This window comes from Diceros bicornis, chromosome 19, assembly GCF_020826845.1.
Source record: "Diceros bicornis minor isolate mBicDic1 chromosome 19, mDicBic1.mat.cur, whole genome shotgun sequence".
NCBI lineage: Eukaryota > Metazoa > Chordata > Mammalia > Perissodactyla > Rhinocerotidae > Diceros > Diceros bicornis.
This window is the reverse complement of record NC_080758.1, coordinates 44,061,205-44,084,557: the sequence shown is the minus strand read 5'-3', so window position 1 is coordinate 44,084,557 and position 23,353 is coordinate 44,061,205. Positions and strand designations below refer to the sequence as shown.

The 23,353-nt window shown below is 40.5% G+C and overlaps 1 protein-coding gene across 1 annotated transcript in view; it reads right to left on the bottom strand.

Moving 5' to 3' along the window:
- Positions 1-15,665, bottom strand: part of PCSK2 (proprotein convertase subtilisin/kexin type 2) — a 245,249-nt gene extending 229,584 nt beyond the window's left edge. The window contains exon 1 of the mRNA XM_058563265.1: positions 15,289-15,665. Within this exon, the coding sequence (XP_058419248.1) occupies positions 15,289-15,465 (177 nt within the window). The 5' untranslated portion in view covers positions 15,466-15,665. The remainder of the gene's footprint in view (positions 1-15,288) is intronic.
- Between the last annotated feature and the right edge of the window lie 7,688 nt (positions 15,666-23,353).

Here is a 23,353-nt window from a genome sequence, read left to right as displayed (position 1 = left end):
TATACAAGGAAAAGTACAAATTCTGATGAATGAGATCAAAGACGTAAACAAATGGAGAGATAGTCCATGTTCATGAATAGGAAGACTCTATATTGTCAAGATGTGAGTTCTTCCCAACTTGATTAATAGATTCAATGCAATCTCAATAAAAATCCCAGTAAGTTGTTTTGTGGATATTAACAAACTGATCCCAAAGTTTATATGTAGAGGTAAAAGACCCAGAATTGGCAACACGACATCGAAGGAAAAGAACAAAGTTGGAGGACTGACACTACCCAACTTCTAGACATACTGTAAAGCTACAGTAATCAAGGCAGTGTGGTATTGGTGAAAGAATAGACTAATATATCAGTAAAACACAATAAAGAGCCCAGAAATAGACCTGCTTAAAAACACAGTCAACTGATATTTGACAGAAGAACAAAGGTAATACAATGGACCAAAGATGGTTTCTTCAATAAACGGTGCTGAAACAACTGGACATCCACCTGCAGATAAATGAATCTAGACACAGATCTCACACCCTTCACAAAAATTAACTCAGAATGGATCTGAGTTGGTGGTTTCTTATAAAACTAAATATACTCTTACCATACAATCCTGCAATTGCACTCCTTGGTATTTACCCAAAGGAGTTGAAAACTCACGTCCACACAAAAAGCTGGATATTTATAGCAGCTTTATTCATAATTGCCAATACTTGGAAGCAACCATACGTCCTTCAGTAGGTGAATGGATAAATAAACTATAGTACATCCATACAATGGAATATTATTCAGCACTAAAAATAAATGAGCTATCAAACCATGAAAAGACATGGAGGAACCCTAAATACATATTACTAAGTGAAAGAAGTCAATCTGAAAAGGCTACGTACTATATGAATCCAACTATCTGACATTCTTGAAAAGGCAAAACTATGCAGACAATAAAAAAATCAGTGCTTGCCAAGGGTAGAGGGAAGGAGAGATGAATGGGCAGAGCACAGAGGATTTTGGGGGCAGTCAAAATACTTTGTATGATATTATAATGACAGATATATGTCATTATACTTCTGTTCAAACCTGTAGAATTTAGAACACAAAGAGTGAATCCTAAAGTAAACCATGAATTTTGTGTGATTATGATGTGTTAATATAGGTTCATCCTTGATCAAAACTGTACCATTCCGGTGAGTGATGTTGATAATGGAGGAGGATACACATGTGTGGGGGCAGAGGTATATGAGAAATCTCTGTGCATTCCTCTCAATTTTGTGTAAACTTAAAACTGCTTTGAAAAATAGTCTTTAAAAAAATATGTGTAGCCTATTTCAGCGGATTCTGATTGCTATAATTACCCAAATAGGGAGCAACATGTCGGGAATGGAATATAGAGTATGTGGCTTTTATGTTTTTATTTTTAATGATGACTTTTATTTATTTTCATCATTCTTTTCCTTTTAATTTGGGAGGGCATGGTTGGGGAGTGAAAAAAAATGGGGATGAAGAGCTGGACATTTTGAATAAACTCAATGATTCCAAAACTATAAAAGGATATAATAATTGAAACTACTCAATAATAAGCCATTCCATTCTTAGCAGAGTGGCTTATGGATGCATAGAAAATGATATGGTATCTCATAAAAATCAGTCAACAAGAAACAATGCAAGACAATTTCATACAGAAGGCAAACAAGCCACATTATTTAGATGAATAAAGTATATATGATTTCACTATAGGAGTGGACGATGTGACAGCTCCTTTGAACAGACGCCACTCATGCAGCAGAGGAGCCTAACTGTTTATATGTGCCTTCAGCTCCTCTGTCAACAGGAGGAGGCCTGTGGAGTGAGGATGTCATTTCTTTGAGTAACCGGACGTGACAGAGGATATTATTCAGCCTCAACTTATCAGGGCATGTTATAAGTTTAGCCTGGCTGAGAAGGTCCTCTGTTTGTAGAACCAGAGACCAATTGCAAAACAGAGTTTTCCACACCCCAACTCATAAAATAGGTATTTGTAAAAGCTGGATGGAGATATCAGATCAGCTCAAGTCTTATAAACTGGCCTAGAGAACTATAACATGTTTTCTTTTGCACATAAATCTAAACATGTCATCTTCCTGTCTGTAGAACCCATCCCTTTCAATGTGCTTTATCTCTGTGGGGCTCAATAAAAACTTGTTAATAAAATATAAATGCATGGATGGATGTTCCTCTGGAATTAGCTAGCTATAAGAGGGGAATTAGCTATTTGAAGGGAGGCTAGAGAGGAGAGTGGAAAGTCATTGACCTAGCACTCAGGACACCTGGCTCTAGGCCACTTTGCCCAGTCCTCAGCTTCTCCTAAGCATTTGTTCTCCATGGACAAAACTCAACTCTCTTCTGTGATTCCAGGAGCCACTCTTCCCTACAACTAGGAGCACAACAACGTGAAACAGCTTGGGTTGTCCATGGTTGTTTGCTATTGTAGGACTGAGCTAACAGTCCACAGTGAGATTCAAACTGATTTGCTCCCAAGAACTAAACAACTGATTTATATCAAGTCTAAAATGACAGCCAGGTAATGAGATAGGTAGAGGGTACCTGACTCTCAGCCTCACTCACAAACAGTTCCTTTCTAGCCTCAGGCAAAATTTCCACATATTATCTCAGAAATGAAAATTTAAGAACACGCATTACTCCTATGGAGATCAGAGAATAATCTACCTGTCAGGTACACTGGGCTGACAGTAATACACTACTGCCCTAGCTTTGCTATTTGGCTTCTAAGTTAGGAGGTCTGTGTAGATTCATGTACGCGTATGTCGGGGGAGGACGTAGGATGCATTCAATCATTTTGTTCTGAGCTGGAATAAATTTCATGGATAGAACTGGCTGCACCTACCAGCCATTTATTGTAGCTTCAAAGACAATAATTAAGCCATTAGTATCCCTGATGTCATCTCCTAGTGGCAATGGGATCAAAGATAAGTAACCTGCCTCCCTAGTAACGTCATCTGTTAAAAGAGCTGGTGCTACTTACTTCCAGGACAGGAATGATTCTGCAGGACAAAGGAACCAGGCTGGAAGATCTAGGCCCCTCCAACTCAATATTAGTGCAAGTTGTTATCCTACGGTTTCCTATATATGACCACTTTGTTATACTTTCCAAGTATCTTTCACTTCCTCCTTCTATCTACCCACAAAATCCCCAATCCTCCACATGGTGTGGGTGACCCCTCATGAACTGACCCCAGTCCACTTCTTTGGCTTCATCTCCCACTCTCTCTCAGCATCTAGTCAGATAAAACTACTTGCAATCCTTCTAAAATCCTGGTGTGCTTTGTTGCTTGTGCTGTGCCATCCTCTATAAACCCCCTTTCCTTTTAACCTGTTGAAATTATGAGCCCCAATGCAAATTCACGTCAACTTGACATTGCCTGCCTTGTGAAGACTTCCCTCCTGCTGACAGGCATTACCTCACGTGTGCTATATCATAAACCTATCACAAAACTTATTGCCAGCCCTCTAGCTGTTTGCAAAGAGCACTCCCACTCCTCTGTGATTTCTTGAAGTCAAGACCTGTATTTTATCTAACTTACACACAGCAGACGATGTTGATGCCCTGCTCGCATTCCCTTGGCCTACCCTGGACTTCACCTGTAGACAGTACCCGTACATACCAAAGTCTTCATGCATCTCTCTGCCTGAGGGTGTTCTCTGACTGTGGAAGCATGCTGGGTCTACTTGGAGCAGGCAAAAGTGCCAGAGATTTGATGCCTCTCAGATTCAACTGTCAACCAAGAAAGAATGGGAGCTGGTGGTTGAATTTCCCAGCTTCCTCACCATTTGATGAAACAACTGTGAGATGTTGTAACTCATAGAGGGTCTAGTAGTAGAATGTTGCAGGAACGGTTCACATTTTGTTTATGTCTCTATATCAATCCCCTTGGTTAGTTTCCCTCCACACTAACTCTGAGCTTGGCCATGTGGCTTGTTTTGGTCAATGGGACTTAGTAAATGTGATACAAGCACAGACTTAAAAAGTGTTTGCATACTGGGGCTTGATCTCTTTTCAATATCTTGAAACCTTTCTTAGACCAATGGGATAGAATCCTAGTTGCCTACTTGTTCCCAAATCCATGTCTCGGTATCTGACATCATACTTGCTTATTGAATGTACTAAGTACATGTTTGTTGAATGAACTGAATATTCTTCTGCTTCTATACTTTCCCCAGTATGACTGTAGTTCCTGTTACTTTTTTTGTCCATTGGTTTCAAACTTCCATTACTTTTCTTTGGTCCTTTCCTCCTTTTTAGTTAATGGCCAGGATCAGCTGCTGGGTCCAAATTTGGGTTCATGCAAAGCCTTGTTGAAGACACGACTCTCCAAGGTTCCCTTCGGCCTGATTCTGCTCCCTGCCTCCAACATGCTGCTACTCCCAGACTTAAAGAGGTCAACAGTGGCTTGTTTCCCATCCTTCTCCCCACATCTTAGGCTCTGCAAGGTCTCTCTTGGTCTCCCATTCTTGGCTGACAGTCCCTAAAAACACAGTCAGCAGGAACTGACTAGAATTGACTCTTGGATGCCAACTACCTTCTTGTGTTTGAACTTCCATTGTCTTTGAAGAGAATTGATAGCCTCCTGATGAAATTTATTTTTTCCCCCTTCACAGAAGTGGAGAACAAGCCAAAGGCAAGGAAAGATAGAATTTGTGCATCACCTAATTTTCTCTGTCACTGGCTTCTTAATTTCCTATTAAGTCACAAAATTTTAAGCTATTAATAGTAATTAATTAATTAAAGCCATTTAACACAGGCACAAATTAGGATATTCATATAACCTTTCTTAACATGCTTGGTCTTCCTGATTGCAGCATCTCTTAACACATCTGTTTGTCATTTAGTGAGCATCTGATGATAATGCTAAGCCTTTAGATTTTTAAATAATCATTTATTTTGATATTTATTGAGTGCTTACTGAATGTACATTAGTTAGTCACTAAGGGGGTGGTCAAAGATATATAAATTCGCATTCTATCATTCACCATAAATCCAATAGGTTGTTGTTGGTGTGGAATCCTTGAATCTATGAGCAGCTTTTTTTGGAAAACTGGGTCATAAAAATTGTAGGGGTAAGATGGTGAAAAGCAGAGCAGGAGGACCTGAAATGAACTGGTATGGTCAGACCAAGTTGGATTATGTAGGTAATCACTCATGGAAATCTCACTCAGGCCTGTTCTCTGTCTCATCCAGTGTGAAAGGCTGGGGCAATGGTTCTGGTGATGCATTGTCTGAACTACAGTCAATAAGCAACAGGGTTCAAATGTTCATTGCAAATAATTCAGAACATAAACATTATGTTTGATCTCCTTTTCCTCGTGTGTAAAATGAAGGGTTAAACTCATGTCTTTCTAAAATCCCTTCCTGCTCTGACAGGCTGTAATTCCATAATTGCAGATATTATTTGGTAAAAATTTAAATGACTCTGGATGAACCAATTAGAATAATTAGCTGGCTGTGTCACAATATTTTGGTGGGTTAGCAATCTCCAAGTAGACTGACAAGTGTTTAGAAATCATAATTTATATAAATCATTAAAGCCACATAAATTCAAGTCACCATATTAAACTTTTCGTCTTGCCCTCCCTTAACCACTACAATTCTTGAAGGAATTGTCTACACTTGATATATCCATTTCGTCACACTTACTGCTACTCTTCACAATTTGGCTTCCTTCCTGTAGCAGACACTATCACTTTCCTGCTCAGATCCCTTTGGGCCTTGCCGTTTAGTGAATGGCAGCCTCTACATCTCTTTGTCTGCGAGTTTTCTCTGGTTGGCCAAATGCTGCTCTGTTTGAGCCTGTGCCAGGTCAAAATGCTGGAGAGTCAATGCCACCCAGGAGTAACTATCAATCATGAATCAATGTCTGATTGCAATTGGCATGTAAATACCCCAGCTCCCTCACCCTTCAGGTAGGATAACTCTGGGGCACGTGTCTATGCCAGCTCTCAGAGTTTCCTAGTGGGATTGAGCCCCAGTTACCCGCAGTGATAACTTGCTCTATAATGCACCCTTAATTCCTGCCTTCCCTTCCTGTCTCAATTCCCCACTGCCTTACCAGTATTTTCTAGATTCATTCTTAAATAAACAACATGCATTTAAATCCTTGTCCCAGGACTACTCCAGGGAACACAAACTACCATACTTCTCCTCTTCCAATGTGCTAAGGCAGCTCCTCCAATTTGAACAATTACTTCATCCCCAAAATCAGCAGCCAGGGTGGCCCCAATCCTTCTTATTAACCCTCATCTCCCTTCCTTTCATAGCCCCGCACTCTCTTGAGTCTCCTTCCGTGTCTCTAATAGCCCAAGTTCTGTCTCCTTTCCCGGCTCCCTTTCTCCCTCGACATCCAAAGTTCTCCAAGGTTTTGTCCTAAGACCTCTTGTCCTTTTTTTCTCAACACTCTTGTTGGCGATGCTGTTGACTGCGTGGTGTGACTGAGCTGGATGTGCATGGATGCTTGTGCATTTCATTTTCAGTTCCTTGACCACCGTCACTTCTTTTTGACTTTGGTAACTCACCTCCATGGATTTTATCATTATCTGGAAGTGCTCAGTTTTCAGAGTCTTGAGCTTCAACACCCCACTCACTAACCATAGCTTTCTTCCTTTCAACTCTCTCACTATTAATCCCAGTTTACCTTCTCTTCTATTTTATTGACATTGCATTTTTTGAAAACTCCATTTCTCTCTCCTGACCTCCACACCCCCCATTTGAGTGCTGTTTAAGAAAATGATTCAGTTGATGCTACTATAAATCCATTCTCTCCCGCTTGGTCCCTCAGTGCTGCCCAGAAGTCATTGTTTGTCCTTGGTCAGCGTCCTTTCCCATTCCTGCTAGCAGTGTACAAAATTTTATCTCCCTTGAATCCTCTATTCCATCACCGCTTCCCTCACTCTAAGAATTGACCTTACTTCCTACACCTTTGGAATAATCGTAACTCCGTCGTGGATATTCTCCCCATATCCTCCTCTGTGACCTACAAACTGAACTGCATTTACCCATTCCTCTCTCTTTTATCCCAGAGAAAGGAGAGTTCTCTTTTCATGCATAGGCTAATCCCTTCACTCTTCAATAAAACCCAGCTAAACAAGAGATAATGAAAAAGAAGAATTTGGGATTGAAGAAGTTCTGGTAAAAGGACTTGTGATGAAATTAGAAGCACTTTTAATATAGAACTAATATAAGCAATACGATGAATTATGGTTATAAGCAGAAGGTTAATATTTATATGTAACATGATGCAAAAATAATGATATACTTAAACATTCGAAAGTGGAAATAGGAGAGCTGAGAGGAAGTGTTAGAATGCTAATTTCCCCATTTTGCAAAGCACGAAGTCTATAATTCAATAAAGTTGAAATATATAATTAATTAAACATGTAATTAAATATATATTACCTGTCTATCTACCATTTATATATAAACTAATCACAAATTCCTAAATATTGTGCACAATAATTTTTTTCTTAATTTTAAGGAGATCTATTAGGAAATAATATCTCTTATGTGACCAATTTATCTGAACTTTAACAATTTTCTCAGTTTTCTTTCAAATTCCTTTTCTTCTGTTAAATTCTATAATAATTAAATCAAATAATTTAAATTTAAAATTGTGTATAATATGATCCCAGTTCTGTAAAACAATTTATCTAACCATCTCTTTTCTCTCTCTCTATATTCTTACAGAAATATCTGCCATAAAGTTTATCTAATGCTGGTAATGGTTATTTCTGAGTAATGAGATTTGGAATAATACAAGAAAACTTTCTTCCAGTGCTCTTTTGTACTACTTGATATTTTTAAAAAATAATGAGAATGTGTAATTTTGACACAAATGATAAAGTTTTTCACAAATATTATAGTTTTTCATGTGGTTAGGGATTCTTAACTTATCTCAAGTTATTTAACTTGATTATTCCCACTCACAGCATTCATGAGCACTGCAATGTGTAAGAATATTGTTCTTACGTTGAGAAGTTTGCTATTCCCCAAATTGAAGAATTCCCATATTTTGTTTGCTTGTTTATTTGTTTAAATCTCAAGAGGAAAGATGCTCAGTTGTCTAAGAAATCTGATACGAACATAAGTTAGATTATTCATTCAACAAGTATTCATTGTAGGCTTAGTTTTGCCAGGCATTGTGTTTACATAGAAAGCAAGACAACGTCATTACCCTCACTCAGCTTATGTTAAGACCTTGGAACAATGAAACCCAAGTATCGCAGGTCAAAACTATTTTCCCTAATGCCATTACAACACTTTGCAAATGTTTTAAACCTAAGTTATTGTCTTCATGTTCTTGATGTCCCCAAAGAAACGGTTCTATATGTCTCTCACCTTTCTTTCAACTCTTTCTACCTTGATACAAAGTGAGCATTAAATGAATCTATCTAGACAAACCTGGAGAATTGGATGTTTATGGGAGTCAGTGCTAGATTTAAAGTTTTAAATCAAGAGCAATCCTAGGATCCTGCAGTTTTCTGCATGTTTTTGTCAACTTTCTAATGGAGAAACTATCAACATCCTGTTACATTCTTAAGTCTATTTCATTCTATGTCAGAAAATGAAGGGTTTGTGTCAACGTTTCACTTTCAACCTAAGAGTTTGTTATATTCAATTATTCTCATCAGAGGATCTCAGCATATCACAACATTACCCAAAAAAGTCCTGGTCAAATTAGCTTTAGGGACAAAAACAATTTGTCAACAGAGTTGTTTGCTTTTTATATATACCTCACATAGAAGCCATCCATTATTATGCAACTATTACATTTAGTTTTGTTAGGCATTGTGTTTACATAGAAAGCGAGACAACAATGTCATTACCCTCAGCTTATGTTGGTTAGGGAATGGTTCGGGAATCAAGAAATCACGTTTAGGATAGAAGTGTTAACTCTCAGATGTAATTTCTTGATTCCCTAACCATTAGTGGATTTTAGCCAGTTAATGGACTTTAGCAAATACATCTTAGCAGAGAAAGTCAACTTGTAACTCCTGTTTTTGAACTGTTCTGTGATTAACTGAATCTCATACAATAATCCACAAATCAATACAAAGTTTCTCTTTGAAGTGATGAATCTGAGCTCAAATGTAAAAAGAAGCCACTGCTCTAGTGCAGGGAAAAAGTTTGAACTTCAGGTTTCATATTTTATTTTTAAAGCCTGACTTCTTTGAGCAGTTACAGCCAAATATGTAACTATTGCAAACTTAACTATAGCATCACTCCCTGTTGTGCTATAACATTATGATCTACAGCTAATAAGACCTTTTGAAATAGAAATTGATTTCTAGATATTCATTCATTTGAGAAAAAGAGGAGTAATTTTTCCCCTTCCTCTGGATTTTGATCAAGTTTTAACTGCAGGCTTTATTTTTTCTACTCAAAGAGCTCAACTGTTCTAATACTGATAATTTCTAAGTTGAGAATTTTAGGGCAAAACAAGAGTCTTCCAGTCATTGATTTGCTGGTTGCTACTTACTTCTACTTCCTAGCTAAATTGCTGCCTATAAATAAATGGATGCTACTGTGGTAGTTTCTTGAAGACTAGTTCTTCAAGCGCGTTCTCTCTGAGCTGATGGCCAAATCATCATCTTGTGATCCAAGTGTGTTTATCAGTCAAGAAGCACATAATGAGTACCTATCATGAGTAAGGCATATTGATTGCCAGTTGGAGAAATAAAGTATTGAATGGATTTTATATTCTTGCTGGAGAAGACAGATCACAAAGACCTGAAAAGTTGGTTGACATTATGAGATGAAAATATAAGAGCTCTCATAAGTCTTTAAATGATTATTGTTATTGTGATTTGGCTTGGTTTTGTTGCAAGGTTTGGAGAGTCACTCCAGCAACTTAAGAAAAGGGATATTTTTTGACAGTATATTGGTTTGGGTAAGGCTGGTTGTTCTAAAGATAAACTCCCAAATCTCAGTGCCTTAATATAATAGCAGTTTAATTACTCATTCATGTAAGTTCTTCTAAGTCAGGAATCAGGGACTTGGGCTCCTTTCATCTTGTGACTCTGCCATCTTTGGCATTTGGCTTCCAGATTTGCTGTTCTCAATCACATCAAGCCTCAGAAGAGAAAAGAGTGTGGAGAATCAACCTACAGGGAGTTTTTATGCATCAAGCATGTAAGAAGTACACATCACTTCTGCTTACATTACGTTGGTTAGAGTTGTCATATGGTCACACTTATCTGCAAGATAGGCTTGGAAATGTGGTCTTGCTGTGGCCCACGTAGAAGAGGAAATTAGTTTGGTGACTGGCTTTCAGCCTCTGTCACAGAGTCTTTTGCTGGGAAGTGGAGCTGGAAAGTTATTAGGAACTCAGATGAAATACCTGCATCTCCCATGGCCTGGATGGGGTCTCTCATGGCAACTAGACTCCATTCTCCTCTAGATAGCAACTAGTGAGTCAAGTGTCCTAAGGAAGCCAGTATGATTGGCTGAAATAATTACCATGGTCTATAATGAATTAAATCCACTGAATTATTTGGGCCAGGCCATCTCAAGGACCATGGCTAACTCATGGATGGGTTGCCATTGGGTTGAATGTCTATTTCTCACTCAATCAGTTGCCACTCTGAGAAAATACAACCCACAACTGCCTTCTTGAGTTAAAAAAATGTGGGTAGGCCATCACCTTATTATTATTACTACTACCAATAATAGGTTTTTTATTCTATGCACTCAGCACTGTGTTCAGAACCTTACATGCACTATATTATTCATTTTTTACAATCACCACATTTTACTAACCATTTCAAATAAAAATGAGCCTCTGAGGGATTTCATAACCTAGCCAAGCTTCCAGTGCTGTCTAACTCCAAATCCCACCATCTTTATCTTTCAACATTACTGTTCCTGGTTTCCTTCAGCCACAAGAGGAGCATTGGGTATAGTGAGCGCTGTGACAGATGTGACTGGTGACAAGGAAAAGGAACAGATTATATGTAATGGAAGTTCCAAAGAGATAGAGAATATTCTGGTCTAGGTCAACCAGAGAAGGCTTGAAGGATGAGCTTGAACTTGACCTAAGGTATAATGTATTAAGTTGGGGTCCAAAAGAAATTCATGGCAGCCATGTTGGGGAAGTAAGGTTCTGGGTTATTTTCCTTTGGCTTCTGTGGTAGTAGATCTTACAGCTCCAGAAAAACTGTCCCTGAAGTGCTTCTTAGATAGGAATCCTTTGGGAAATACTTAGGATCAAATCTATATCCTATTTTGTTTTTTCCCCCCTCCAAACCATGTTAATCTTGATCTAGAGCAGGATGGTGCAGAGGATGGGGGAAAACAGCTAGAGAACTCTTCTTTTGACTGACAGTTGATTGCACAACAAAGTAAAATAAAATTATATAACCTGGATTCAATATTGTTGAGGCATTAAGACACCATTAAAAGAGCGAGAATAAATATTCAAAATACATATATCTGACGAAAGATTCTTACCCATAAAAGGTAAAGAACTCCTACAAACCAAAAATTAAGATAGGCAACCCAAAAGAAAAACTTTCCGGGGCAAAAGACCTGAATAAATACTGTATAAAGAAGGATATCCAAAGTACCAATAAGCAGATGAAGAGGCATTCAACTTCAATTGATCACCAGGGAAATGCAAATTAAAATCACAATGAGACACCACCACACACACCAAAGGAGCTAAAAGGAAAAAGTTTTAAAATATCAAATGTTGGTGAGAATGTGGAGTAATGAGAACCCTGGAGTGTAAATTGGCATAACTACTTTGGAAAACTGTCAGTTTGTCTGTGGTAGGCAAAATTCTGAGATGGCTCCCAAGATTTCCACTCCCCGGTGTACGTGCCCTGTAGAATCCCTCCTCTCACTTGAGTGCAGGTGGGAATGTGAATATGATGGGTTTCACTTCCATGATTAGATTACATTTTATGACAGAGGTGAAGAGATTTATCAAATGTGGTTAAGGCCCCAAGTCAGTTTACCTGAGTTAATCAAAAGAATCAAAAGAGAAATCATCCTGGGTGGGCCTGACCTAGTCAGGTTAATCCAAGCAGGCTCTTCCTGAAGGAACAGATTTGAAGGGTGAGAATTTGAGAAGGCCTATGCAGGGGGCCATGCAGCAAGGACATGGGGGTAGCCTCCAGGAGCTGAGGGTGGTTCTGGTCCAGCAGCCAGTAAGTAAATGAAGACTCCAGGTGTACAAGTAGAGGAGCTCAGTTATTCTAATCATCTGGATTGGAAGTGGATTTTCCCTCAGTTGTGCCTCTAGATGAGACTACAGCTGGCCAATATCTTGATTTCAGCCTTGAGCAGAAGACCCAACTAAAATGTGCCAGACTCTTTATCCACGAAAACTATGAAATAACAAATTTGTGTGACTTTAGACCACTAAGTTTGTAGTAATTTGCTATACAGCTAAGGAAATTGCCTTACAGGCCGGCAAACCCAGTAATATGTTGGCTATGGTGAAGAAACCAGAAATATAGAAGATAACATCCCTGAATATTTACTTTTTATGCGGAAAGACAACACTTACACCCATATTCACTTACGTATATGAAACAACTAGAGACAAGTGATGGAATGTACTAGCTTACGTCATGTAGGTTTTGCTTTTTCCTCCCACAGGAATTTGGAGAAGGGAAAGCTCATTGTGGTCCATAGAATCAAGGAAGATTTGGAGCTCAGGCTTGAAGGATGGGTGGAATATGGATCCAAGGGAGGAAAAGAGGGTTTATTCTAGACAGGTGTAGCACCATGTAAAGATTCATCAGACAGAAGCATCTTACCATAAACTGATTTTTACCTAAATATGTATTAGAGAAAAATTCATTTGGATAAGAGATATTACTTCTGAGAGGTTCTGGAGAGGTAAGGAGACAGCAGACAAGGTCAGAGCCCATTTCTCCTAGACGGGAATTGCAGGTTTGAGGCTGTGATGCAAAACCGGTGGGCTCTTCTTCAAGAAAGAATAGAGGAGAAAGATGCTTAAGTATCTGAGTTCACCCCAAAGTATGAGTTCCCTGAGATTTTAAGGTGAGTGTATCGAGATGATTCAGTTTCATTTATGATGAGATTGTCTCTACACCTCCCTGCTCGAATTCCATCATCAAAACTGTAAATCTTGCATTAAGCTGTTTACACAAAAAAAGTAACCCTGTTGGAGAATTAATAAGTTAAGCCATTATCAGTCTCAGCTACACCTAGATTTGATTACGTTTCCAAGATCAGATCCTAAGGGCATATTTTCAAAAAACGAAGTAAAGAGGAGATAGCAATGTCTGCCTACACATGATAGCGGTGTCTGCCTACATGATGAAAAGGTGCACGGCAAGGGGAGAGTAACAGGTATTTCTGCATCAGCTGCAGCCCTTTTACACTCGAGAAATAAAAAGCCTACCACCTCCCTTTTCAGCAGACCCCAAAGCCCAACATACCCTGCAGAGCACTTAGCTTGGTTTGGTGCATACTAAGGGGTAAAGAGCTTGATTTCACCTCTGCAAGATCTGGATTTAAATCCTTGGCTGTTTTTGTTTTGGACCCTTACCTAAGCCAATTTCCCTATCAGTACCATAGGCTTAATAATAATAGTAGCTTCCTCAGAGTTGTTGAGAGTATTAAATAAGAATGTATGTAACGACTCCAGCACATAAAGGTGCCCTACAGCTGTCAGTTAATAATAATCACTGTTATATTTATGGCGCCTGGGTCCTAGATCTTGCCAAGTTGGGCGGGAAGGAAGGAGCGTCTGCTTGTTTATTGTGTTGGCAGCACTCTTGAAACAGCCCCCAGGTCCCGGGCCAGAGGACAGTGGGCTGCTCCCTCAGCTGGCGTCTTCTCTCCCCTGCTCCACCCACGCTTCCCGGGAGCAACAAGTTCCCTTCTGCAGGACCCGCCCGCGCGCCACTGTCAGACCTGGCGCCTCCTCCCAGACCCAGATCAAACTCGCTGTCAAACTCACCTGGGGCAGAAATCTAGGCTGCCAACGCCCTACCCAGGCGGGAGAGCCCGCAGCATGTGAAGGAGCCCTCTCGGCGGCTGGGAGGGAGGCGGGAGGCGTGGGAAGTCGGGACAGAGGGGATTCACAGGACTCCCAGTTCGCGCTGCCCTTGAGAGGCAAAACAACCACCGAAAACACCCACCGCTCATCTGAAGCCTCTCTCCTGGGATCAGGAGGGAAGAGGTGGGGCCCGGAATCCCACAGACCTCCACTCGGCCCTCTGATTGCCAAATTGCGTCTCAACGTGCCCCAGGTTCCCCTCGCCCGCGTTTCTCCTTGTACCTTCGCTCCACCCCTCGCCGGGTCCCCTCAGGACACTTGAGATCCCTGACAGGATATTTTGCAGGAAAAGCAAGTAGGTCAGCTGTGGCCCCCACCCAGTGCTCTCTTCTCCCTTGCCCTCCCAGATTGGGTGCCCTGGAGTCTCCAAAGAAGTCCCGAGGCGTCCTAGGCTGGGAACCTCATCCAGCTGCCCAAACGGTTGAACTCTGACAGCTTATTGGAATGGGGATCCCCGCGTCCTCGTAGGAAAGCCACGCTGGCCGCCCACGTACCAGGAGAGACACCCCGACTTTTCCACAGGGAACTCTCCTCGAAATCTACCTCTCCAGCTGCTACAGCTGTGAGTTGAGAACTAGGGAGCTAACTAGGAGTTCGCTTCGGGGGTGGGCGGTTGTGGGCGGGGGCGAGGGCGAGAAGTTCTTCCTGATTTTGGAAAGAAAAACCAGTTCATGTCTCCAAGTCTCCCTGAGCTAGGGAGCTGTTGTCCCTGGAAAAGAGCAGAGACCGGAGTCACTGGGAGGGGAAGTCCTTCTGGCGCGGGTCTGAAAAGCACAGAGGTGAATTGCAATGTCCAAGCTCATAGCCCTGTCCCTCGAAAACTACTCTTTCTCCGGGAGATGGGGGCGGGGGATACATCCTTGGCAAGAGAGTCAACGCCAAGCCCAGCTGTTCATCACTTCATCCCTCCATTCCCCGGCAGCCTTGAGAACTTGGTACCTCGGACAGCATCCCGGGCGCACGACATTGTTTGAAAGATGTTACCCTGTTTTCGCCACCAAGTCAAAGAGCAATAAATTATTTTTATGACCTTACTAGTACAAGTTGAAGGACATTTTAATTACATAACCCGTGAAAGATCACCGGAGGCAATGTCGTGTTAAAGAGCCGATGGCAGAATATCTGCATCGCATGAGAAAGAGAGAAAACTTGCAAGTCTGCAATGAGATTGCGCAGGGCTGTCCCCGTTTTGAAACAACATGCGAAATGCAAGATCTTACCTTTCGGACTCCAAAGCCGTGTGCTGCTGCAACTTGGCGAGCTTCTTCCTCTCCCCCTTTATGCAACTCCACAAGAAAATGATTCGTGAAGACCGGTCTTTCGGCAGATGCAAAAACCATGACACAGAAGAGGAGCCCGGAGGCCGCCTTCCACTGGGAGACACAGCCACCTTTCATCTTTCTTTGGGAGTGAAAAGTGGTGCTAGGAGGCGCGCAGGCTGGCGGAGCAGGAGACTCGGAGGGAAGGTGCAAATAAAAAATATATAGTTTTTGTTTGTTTGTTTTAAAAAAAATATTTGTGTAGAGAAAGAGACTGATTAGGGGCTTGGAAAGCAGCAAATCAATGTGTGTTCTCCTCCAGCATCTGGCTGTCGGGGAAGCCGTGCAGTCAGGCGGCCCGGCTCGCTGGGAGAAGTGCGAATATGGGGAGCTGTGTGTATCTGAGAGAAAGAGCGAGTGTATGTCTGTGCTTGATGCTAAATCTGCATTTTCAGCTCCTCCTCAGCTCCAATTCCACGGGGGCCGGAGGAGAGCGCCAGCCTGGGTGACGTGCGCCCGCCATCAACCAATGAGGGAGAGAGAAGCGGCGGGCCCCTCCCTGGGCGGTCCCAGACCCGCCCCGACCCACCCCCGGCCGGGTCGGTCCGCCTCTGCCGGCTGGGGGCGCCGCGCGGCCAGCCCGCGCCCCCGCCCCTTTCAGCACCCTGGAGAGCTCCTCCATCTCTCCCCCCGGGCCCGCCGTGCTCCCAGGAAAATCCCCCCAGCTGTAATCTGGCTGGCGCCGCCGGAGTGATGTCATTGTTTGTGGAAATCTGTAAGGCTCTGGAAAGGGAATTACGATGTGTGCCACTCTCTGAGGCCCCGAGGGGAGCTAGGGCACGGGCCTCTCCCTATCCCTCTTCCCTGCTTATTTTCCGCTGCAAAACAACTCTCTCTCTCTTTCCCTCTCTCTCTCTCTCTCTCTCTCTCTCTCTCTCTCTCTCACACACAGGCGCGCCCGCGCGCGCGCGCGCACACACACACACACACACTCAAGACACACTTACCTCCCTTGCTCTCAATAACAAAGCAAGTATTAACCCCCTCCTGTCACTTTGGGCAAATCCCAGGCGGAGGTTGCTCCCCTTCCTGGCACGCAGGGGCTTGGGGAAGGCAGCCCTCTTGGGGTGACTCTTGGGGGCGAGAGTGCATGAACGAGCTGTTTTTGTTTGTTTGTTTGTTTTGGTAAGCTCCGGGCAGGTCTGGAACTAAGCGACTGGAAGCCTCGCAGATCAGGCTCGCCCCCACCAGCAATGTGATCAGATGAGGCTCCTCCAGGAGCCTGGACTGCTCCGCGGAGACTACCTTCAAGAGAGCCGCGGCCGGAATCGACATGGCTGGAGGTGCATTCTCGGACTTAGGGAGGTTCAGCTGCACGAGGACAGCGAGGGTGCACGTTTGGGAAGATGTGGTCACCAATCTCAGGCTCTTGGCCAAGACTCCAGTTAGGCGTCCTCAACTGGAGCAAATTCAAGCCAACTGGCAGAGGGTCAACTGAGCTATCCAGTCAAGAAATGTAAACTCACACTCTAACTGCTTACGACTGATTTCTTCCTTCCCAAGTGAGAGGAAGCCGGGACTGGATGTCTGCAGCGAAATGAGGGCAACTGTTTTAAAGCAACACTTTTGTTGTAACTCATTATTGTTGTAACTCAACAGAGAGAGAGAGAAATATGTCACACTCACACATACCCCTATACACACACACACACACACACACACACACACACATATTACAGACTTCCCCCTCTTCATTTTAGCATGAAGTCAGAATCTACACAAGAAAAACACTATTAGTTGAAATGAATACACACTTAATGCCATGGGACATATTGTATTCAGAGCAGATCTTGTTGCTGACGTAGCTGACTCCCACAGAGCTTTCTTTCAAGCATTGCCAAACAAAAATGTAGGCATTACTGAAGATTTTAATTAAAGCATAAGAAATCTGTATGCAATTATCATTATTATTATTATTATTATTAGTAGTAGTAGTACTTGAATTTCTTTGAGAAAAGCTAAATGAGGTGCTGAGAAGGTACTAGGACATAGGCTGAAAATGAAAGGATCCAGAGTTTCCAGAAAGTTTTAATAAAAGGGAGTAAGACTTCTCTGGGTTCTTCAGTTCTTTACTGATCAGAGGCTCATTTCTGTTGAGATTATTTTTCTTATTCTGTCTTACTCCACAGCTTACCCCTCATAGTCCATCCGTTTGATTTTAACGGAAGGTTTTCTCACTCAGAGACCTTCAACTCTTCCTTTCTCTTTTCCTTGCATTTCATCCATATTTGAATCAAATTACTAGGCAGGTATGAAGAAATACCAAATGGTTCTTCCTGCCCTGTATTGTCATTTGAGAAAAATGGCACCAAATGTGAAAATTACATTAGATCAAGTCACAATCATGGAAAGCATTTCAAAAGCAGCAACAGAGATAAAAATCTGTCTTTAGAAAAATAGATCTGAAGAGCATCAAATAAGTCAATTTAGAAGATTATGGGTGTTGGGAAATAGCGTTGCTAATGTAGCTAAATCTCTCTGAAAATGAACATGAAATTACCATCTATTCAGAGATATTTATTAATTTTCTTTCTGAAACCACAGAGCAATACTTCATTTCCTAAATAAATTCCAAAGATGAAATGCTGGTAAATGTTGAATCTTATGTAGCTGCATTTTAACAATTAAAACCATGTAAAGTTGGGTACAAGCTCAATAAAGTCTGGATGGCTGATTAAAATAAGCCATTTTTAGTAGTTTACATAGAATACACTTCAGCATAATGTTGTCAGAACAGCATAGCAAATGAAAATAGAAATTTTTTTTGTGATGCAAATGCTAAATTTCTTATGCATAAAATGTGGTAAGCAAGTGGAAGAAATGTGTTGATATATTGAATTGTTATTTGAAATACAAATACACATCCATGTGCATACACACATTGCTTCTTTCAGATAACTATTTCTAAGCTCCTGTTTTTGAATACCAGTAGTAAATTTGGAGGAAGAAAATGAACAGGAAAGAAAATGGCAGCAGAATGTTTCAAGAACTAAAATGGAATTCAGTTGACAGGGACTCTATTGCAGGCTCTGCTGTCACTGGCTATGCCACTTGGGCCAAACCACTGCATCTCTCAAAGTCTCTATCTCTTTATCTGTAAAAGGAGACAGTTGGATTAGATACTTTCCAGGTTCAAAAGCCCACAATTTCAAAGAGATGCCAAAGTACAGACTATGATGTAGAAAGCATCATCAATAGCTTGAGAAATTTTGAGGACAGTCATAGTTTTTCATAACATTATGGTGGCCAACAAACATTTATTTATTTATTTCATTTTATTATGTTTTTGGTGAGGAAGATTGTCCCTGAGCTAACATCTGTGCCAATCTCCTTCTATTTTTTGTATGTGGGATGCTGCCACGGCATGCTTGATGAAAGGTGTGTAGGTCTGCACCTGGGAACCGAACCAGAGAACCTTGGGCCGAGGAAGCAGAGAGCACGAACATAACCACTACACCACTGAGCCAGCACCCAAACTTGTTTATTTTTATATAATCTCCCCCAAAGAGTCTCATATTTACTATATTTGTGGATTTGAAGAAAGAATACCTGACAAAACTAGTACTAGACACTAAAACCATCAGCATGTTGAGGTTCTTACTATTTAAGATACTGTTGGGCCGGCCCCGTGGCTTAGCGGTTGAGTGCGCGCGCTCCGCTGCTGGCAGCCTGGGTTCGGATCCGGGCGCGCACCGACGCACCACTTCTCCGGCCATGCTGAGGCAGCGTTCTGCATACAGCAACTAGAAGGATGTGCAACTACGACATACAACTATCTACTGGGGCTTTGGGGGAAAAATAAAAATAAATAAATAAAATTATTAAAAAAAAAGATACTGTTGTATCTGTAGAGAAAACCTGGGTGTACATTCCAGTTCAGATATGCCACATACCTCCTAGAGTCTCTTTGAAGCCATTGTCCTACAAAAACCAGAATATTCCCATTTTATGGCTTTATAACTATAAATCAATAGACTTATGTGTGGTTAAAAGAACCCAAACCACAGAGGTATGATTGGGATCCTCCCATTCAGATGTATTCCCAGGGAGAACTTGGGCCAGGGAGCTTCAGGTCAAGGGAAACCCACCACTGGGGAGGAAAGAGAAAGCTAGAAGCAGTCCTAGGAGTGGCTGCTGGTTCTTTGAATATTCTTTGGATCATTAAGAGAAAGATCTTATGTTTCTATTGATTTCTCTTCAATTGGGTGGGGTGTAATCTGAAGGGGAATAAGGCGTGTACAACAGAAAATGCAATTTAAAATATAGCTTTGTTAAAAATCAGCTTGGGCTTTGCCATTTCTGTTGCTTTCATTCTGAGCACTTTAAGTGCAGTAATAATAATTTCGTTGAGCACCACAATTGTCTACTATTATATTGTATTACCAAACCTTTCAATTAGATTCCTCCTAATGACTCTGCCCTTCCCGTCTCCTTCGCCCCAGCCCATACCCAGGCTTTTTGAAGTACTGTTACCACTTTATAGGTTTCTGCCAAATTTTGAACTCAACATTGATCAAGTTTTTTTTTTTTTTCCTCTAGATAATTCTTATTTTCCAAGGTCGCACCTCATTTCCCTGTGGTATTTATCTACATTCTCATATTTACTGTAACTTAAAATTCAGGTGCTTGGAAAATTTTAATTAGTTCCTTGGTATACACCCACTCCTTCTAAATCATTGGGATTCACTTGGTCCTACCTCCAATTGCTATAGCTTTTACCCACTTATACCTTTTCCTTGAATGACCTATCTCTGGTTTTCTTTCCGTTGCAAAGTCTTAGCTGACTTTTGTTATCTAAGCCATCTTAAATTAACATAGTGGGGAGGACTCATGGGGCTTTATCAAGTGTTTTATTATCATCAAGGCATTGAATCTAGAGTGCTTTGGGTTGTATTCATTTTATAACTTCATCAACAAGCCATCAAATTTACTCGGACTAATGGACTTTTTTCATAAATAAAAGCTACTCATTGCTTCCTTATTTTCCAGGACAGTAAAAATTTATTTTTTGTGCTAATTTATCTTCTATTATTTTGATAGGATTTGAAGTAGCTAAACAAGGAGGACCAAGAGCCCTTTTAATCTTCTTTTGAAAATTAGGAACACATTGCTATTCACTATCTTTAGATTCCTCTTTAGGTGTACAAGACTGCAAAATAATGTTTGCTCACTTGGAAAATTAATTAGTTATTTCTCAGGGCTTGTTGGAACATTGCATATTGTCTGTAGAAAGTGATTACCTATTCATGAATTCTCTACCTTGTGTTATTTCCCTTTTCTTTTATGGTCTTTTAAAAAATTCAATAAATCTTCCTCAATTCACTTTTTGAATGACTATGGAAATTATCTTTAACAGGAAGAGTTTTTTTGTGTTCCTCAAACTACCTATAATGTAGAAATAATTCAGGAAAAACAAAATACATGACTTGTTAGAAAATATAAATTGGAATTTAAGAAGATAAAAATTTTACATGTAAAATAAAAGTTCAAACATTAAAATGTATATACTAGTTTTATAAGGCTAATTCTGCCATTGCAATGAAACACTTGATTCTAGGAAAGTCTTTATTTAGACCTAAATTCTTTGGATAATTATACACTATTTAGTGTAGGTTTGGATGAGCTCACCCAAGTAGAGAAATTGATGTATAATGTTGTTTAATATGCAGGAAGAACAGCTATAAACTCATAGATGTGCTCTCAGATATCCCATTTTCTATTTCTTGTGAAAATGTCCTATTCTTTCATAGTTTTAGAAACATAGCATAGTCTATTTTTAGGAAACTTCATCATACAATATCCATTTTATCTTCTTATGATAGATACTAGAAAGAGTGAACAAAAAGTACACCTTAGAAACATATTTTTAGAACTAGCCACTCAAAACAATACCTAGTGGCTTTTGTAGATTTATGTTCTCTTTTAAAATTCAGGAGATTATAATTCCTATAGGATCTAATGGCAGTATTCTTAATTTCTAATAGCACGCTCCGTGATGCATTAGTTTATGCCGGTGGCATCCATTTCACAAGCATGATTTATACGGATTGCAGTGTTAAAAAAAAATAGTCACTATCCTTTAAAAATGGATAACTTCCCATAAAAAAATTCCATGATGTGGCTTCTTTTGGAATAATCTAAGATTTGGCAAGGTGGTCACAATTAGCTACTTAGTAGCTACCACTCTCCCCCAACAAAATTAATAGGGGTTGAGCTGCCCAGTCTGCTGGAATCCTCACCCAACCTCCTGATTCATGTGTTAGTCATTCCTGACCTGGCCCATAAAACCATCTGTGTTTGTGACTTCTGGTTTAAATAATTTAAACAATCCATTTTTCTTTAGAGACTTTTATAATGCCTTTAATAAAACACATTCAAATAACTTGGAAATTAGAATGTATTCTCTAAAACAGTTACCAGCATAGATGTAAAAAAAACTTAACAAATTAGACTCAGACTTCCAGAATACAGACTTTCAGGGGAGTGGAAATATTCTTGGCCAGATGCACTCTTTATCCACACTGGATAACACAGAGTAGACAAATTGGCATTTCCTCCCTTCTCTGGCAGTGAAAACCTCTGCAAATGTCCAATATGGCTAATTTTTCTTATGTTCTGTATTGTGCTATAGGGTAGTCCCTAGAGGAATGCCAGAAGAAGACAGAATCAGGATTACCAAAATGAGAAGAATAAGATATTGAAATGGAGTATGAATTAGACTATAAATCCTGAAGAGAGAGTAGAGTGGCATTGTGGGAAAATTGTGAGGCTGGAAGTAAAGATTCCTTTGTTCAATGCTGGCTCTGCGTCATTTTAGCCGTGTGACCTGAAATAACTCACTTCATTCTGTGGGCCTCAATGTAAATTGGAGGTAGGAATTATTTTCTTAGACTGATTATGTCTAAGATTCTGTTTAGGGCTAATTTTCAGTGATAATATTCTAGACCAAGCACTTATTTCTCTCATGCATCTCATATCTCTAAAAGTCAACCAGCTGCATGAGCTATGCAAAGGTACACCAAGTATAGCAGTGTGGTTATACAAAGTGTAGCAGTCAACTATTGCCACTATAATGTTATGTAACAAATCACCCTAAACTTAAAGGCTTACAAGAGGTGTTTTATTGTAATGTTGCAGTCGCCTGTGGTCTGGCTGATCTAGGCTGGGCTTGGCTGAGTGTCTTTACTTCAAGCTGCAAGCTGGCTCAGCTTGGCTCCAGCCTGTGAATTTGGTTTAGATCTTCTCCACATGTATTTTTTCTGCAGCCCAGGCTGAAGTGGCAGTGGTTACCAGAGGCATGCTCTTCTCATGACTTGTAACTGCAGCACAAACTCAAGCCAAGCCATGGAACAACCCTCAAGGCCTCTGTTCCATCATATCCACTAGTATTCTATTGGCCAAAGCAAGTCACATGGTTAAGTGTAACTCTGTCCATAGTGGGAGAGTGAGGGGAAACATATTTGTTGTATAGTAACCCAAAATATAAGACCAAGCAAAGTCCAGCATCTATAGACATTTTTATTGAAAAGCATATTTTCACAAGACAATTTGAATGATTTAAAGCCAATTTAAATGATTGGCTGGAATCATTTTAAAGGGTTAATTTTAAAATTAATATCTATAATGCATCTGGGGTATGTTCTTCTAAAATGTTGAGAAAGAACATTTCAGCAATTTCATTTCCGTGTGGAAGAATGAATCACTTTCTTCTTAGAAGACTCAAGAATTAGAGTGAGTGTCCTTTTGGACATTTTCTTCAGAATATCCAAGCAAGCATTTCTGGGGTCTGAATCTGATTTGAATGGCAGTGTTCAGTTTGAGGATGACAGAAGTAAGGCTGAGCTCGTCTCAAAATGGATCAGCTCAGGTTAGACCATAATAAAATATATGAAGCCCAGAGTTGAGAAAAGGTAAAGGAATCTAGTTATGTTACCTTAGACTTTTGTACAGATTCAGGATTATAGTT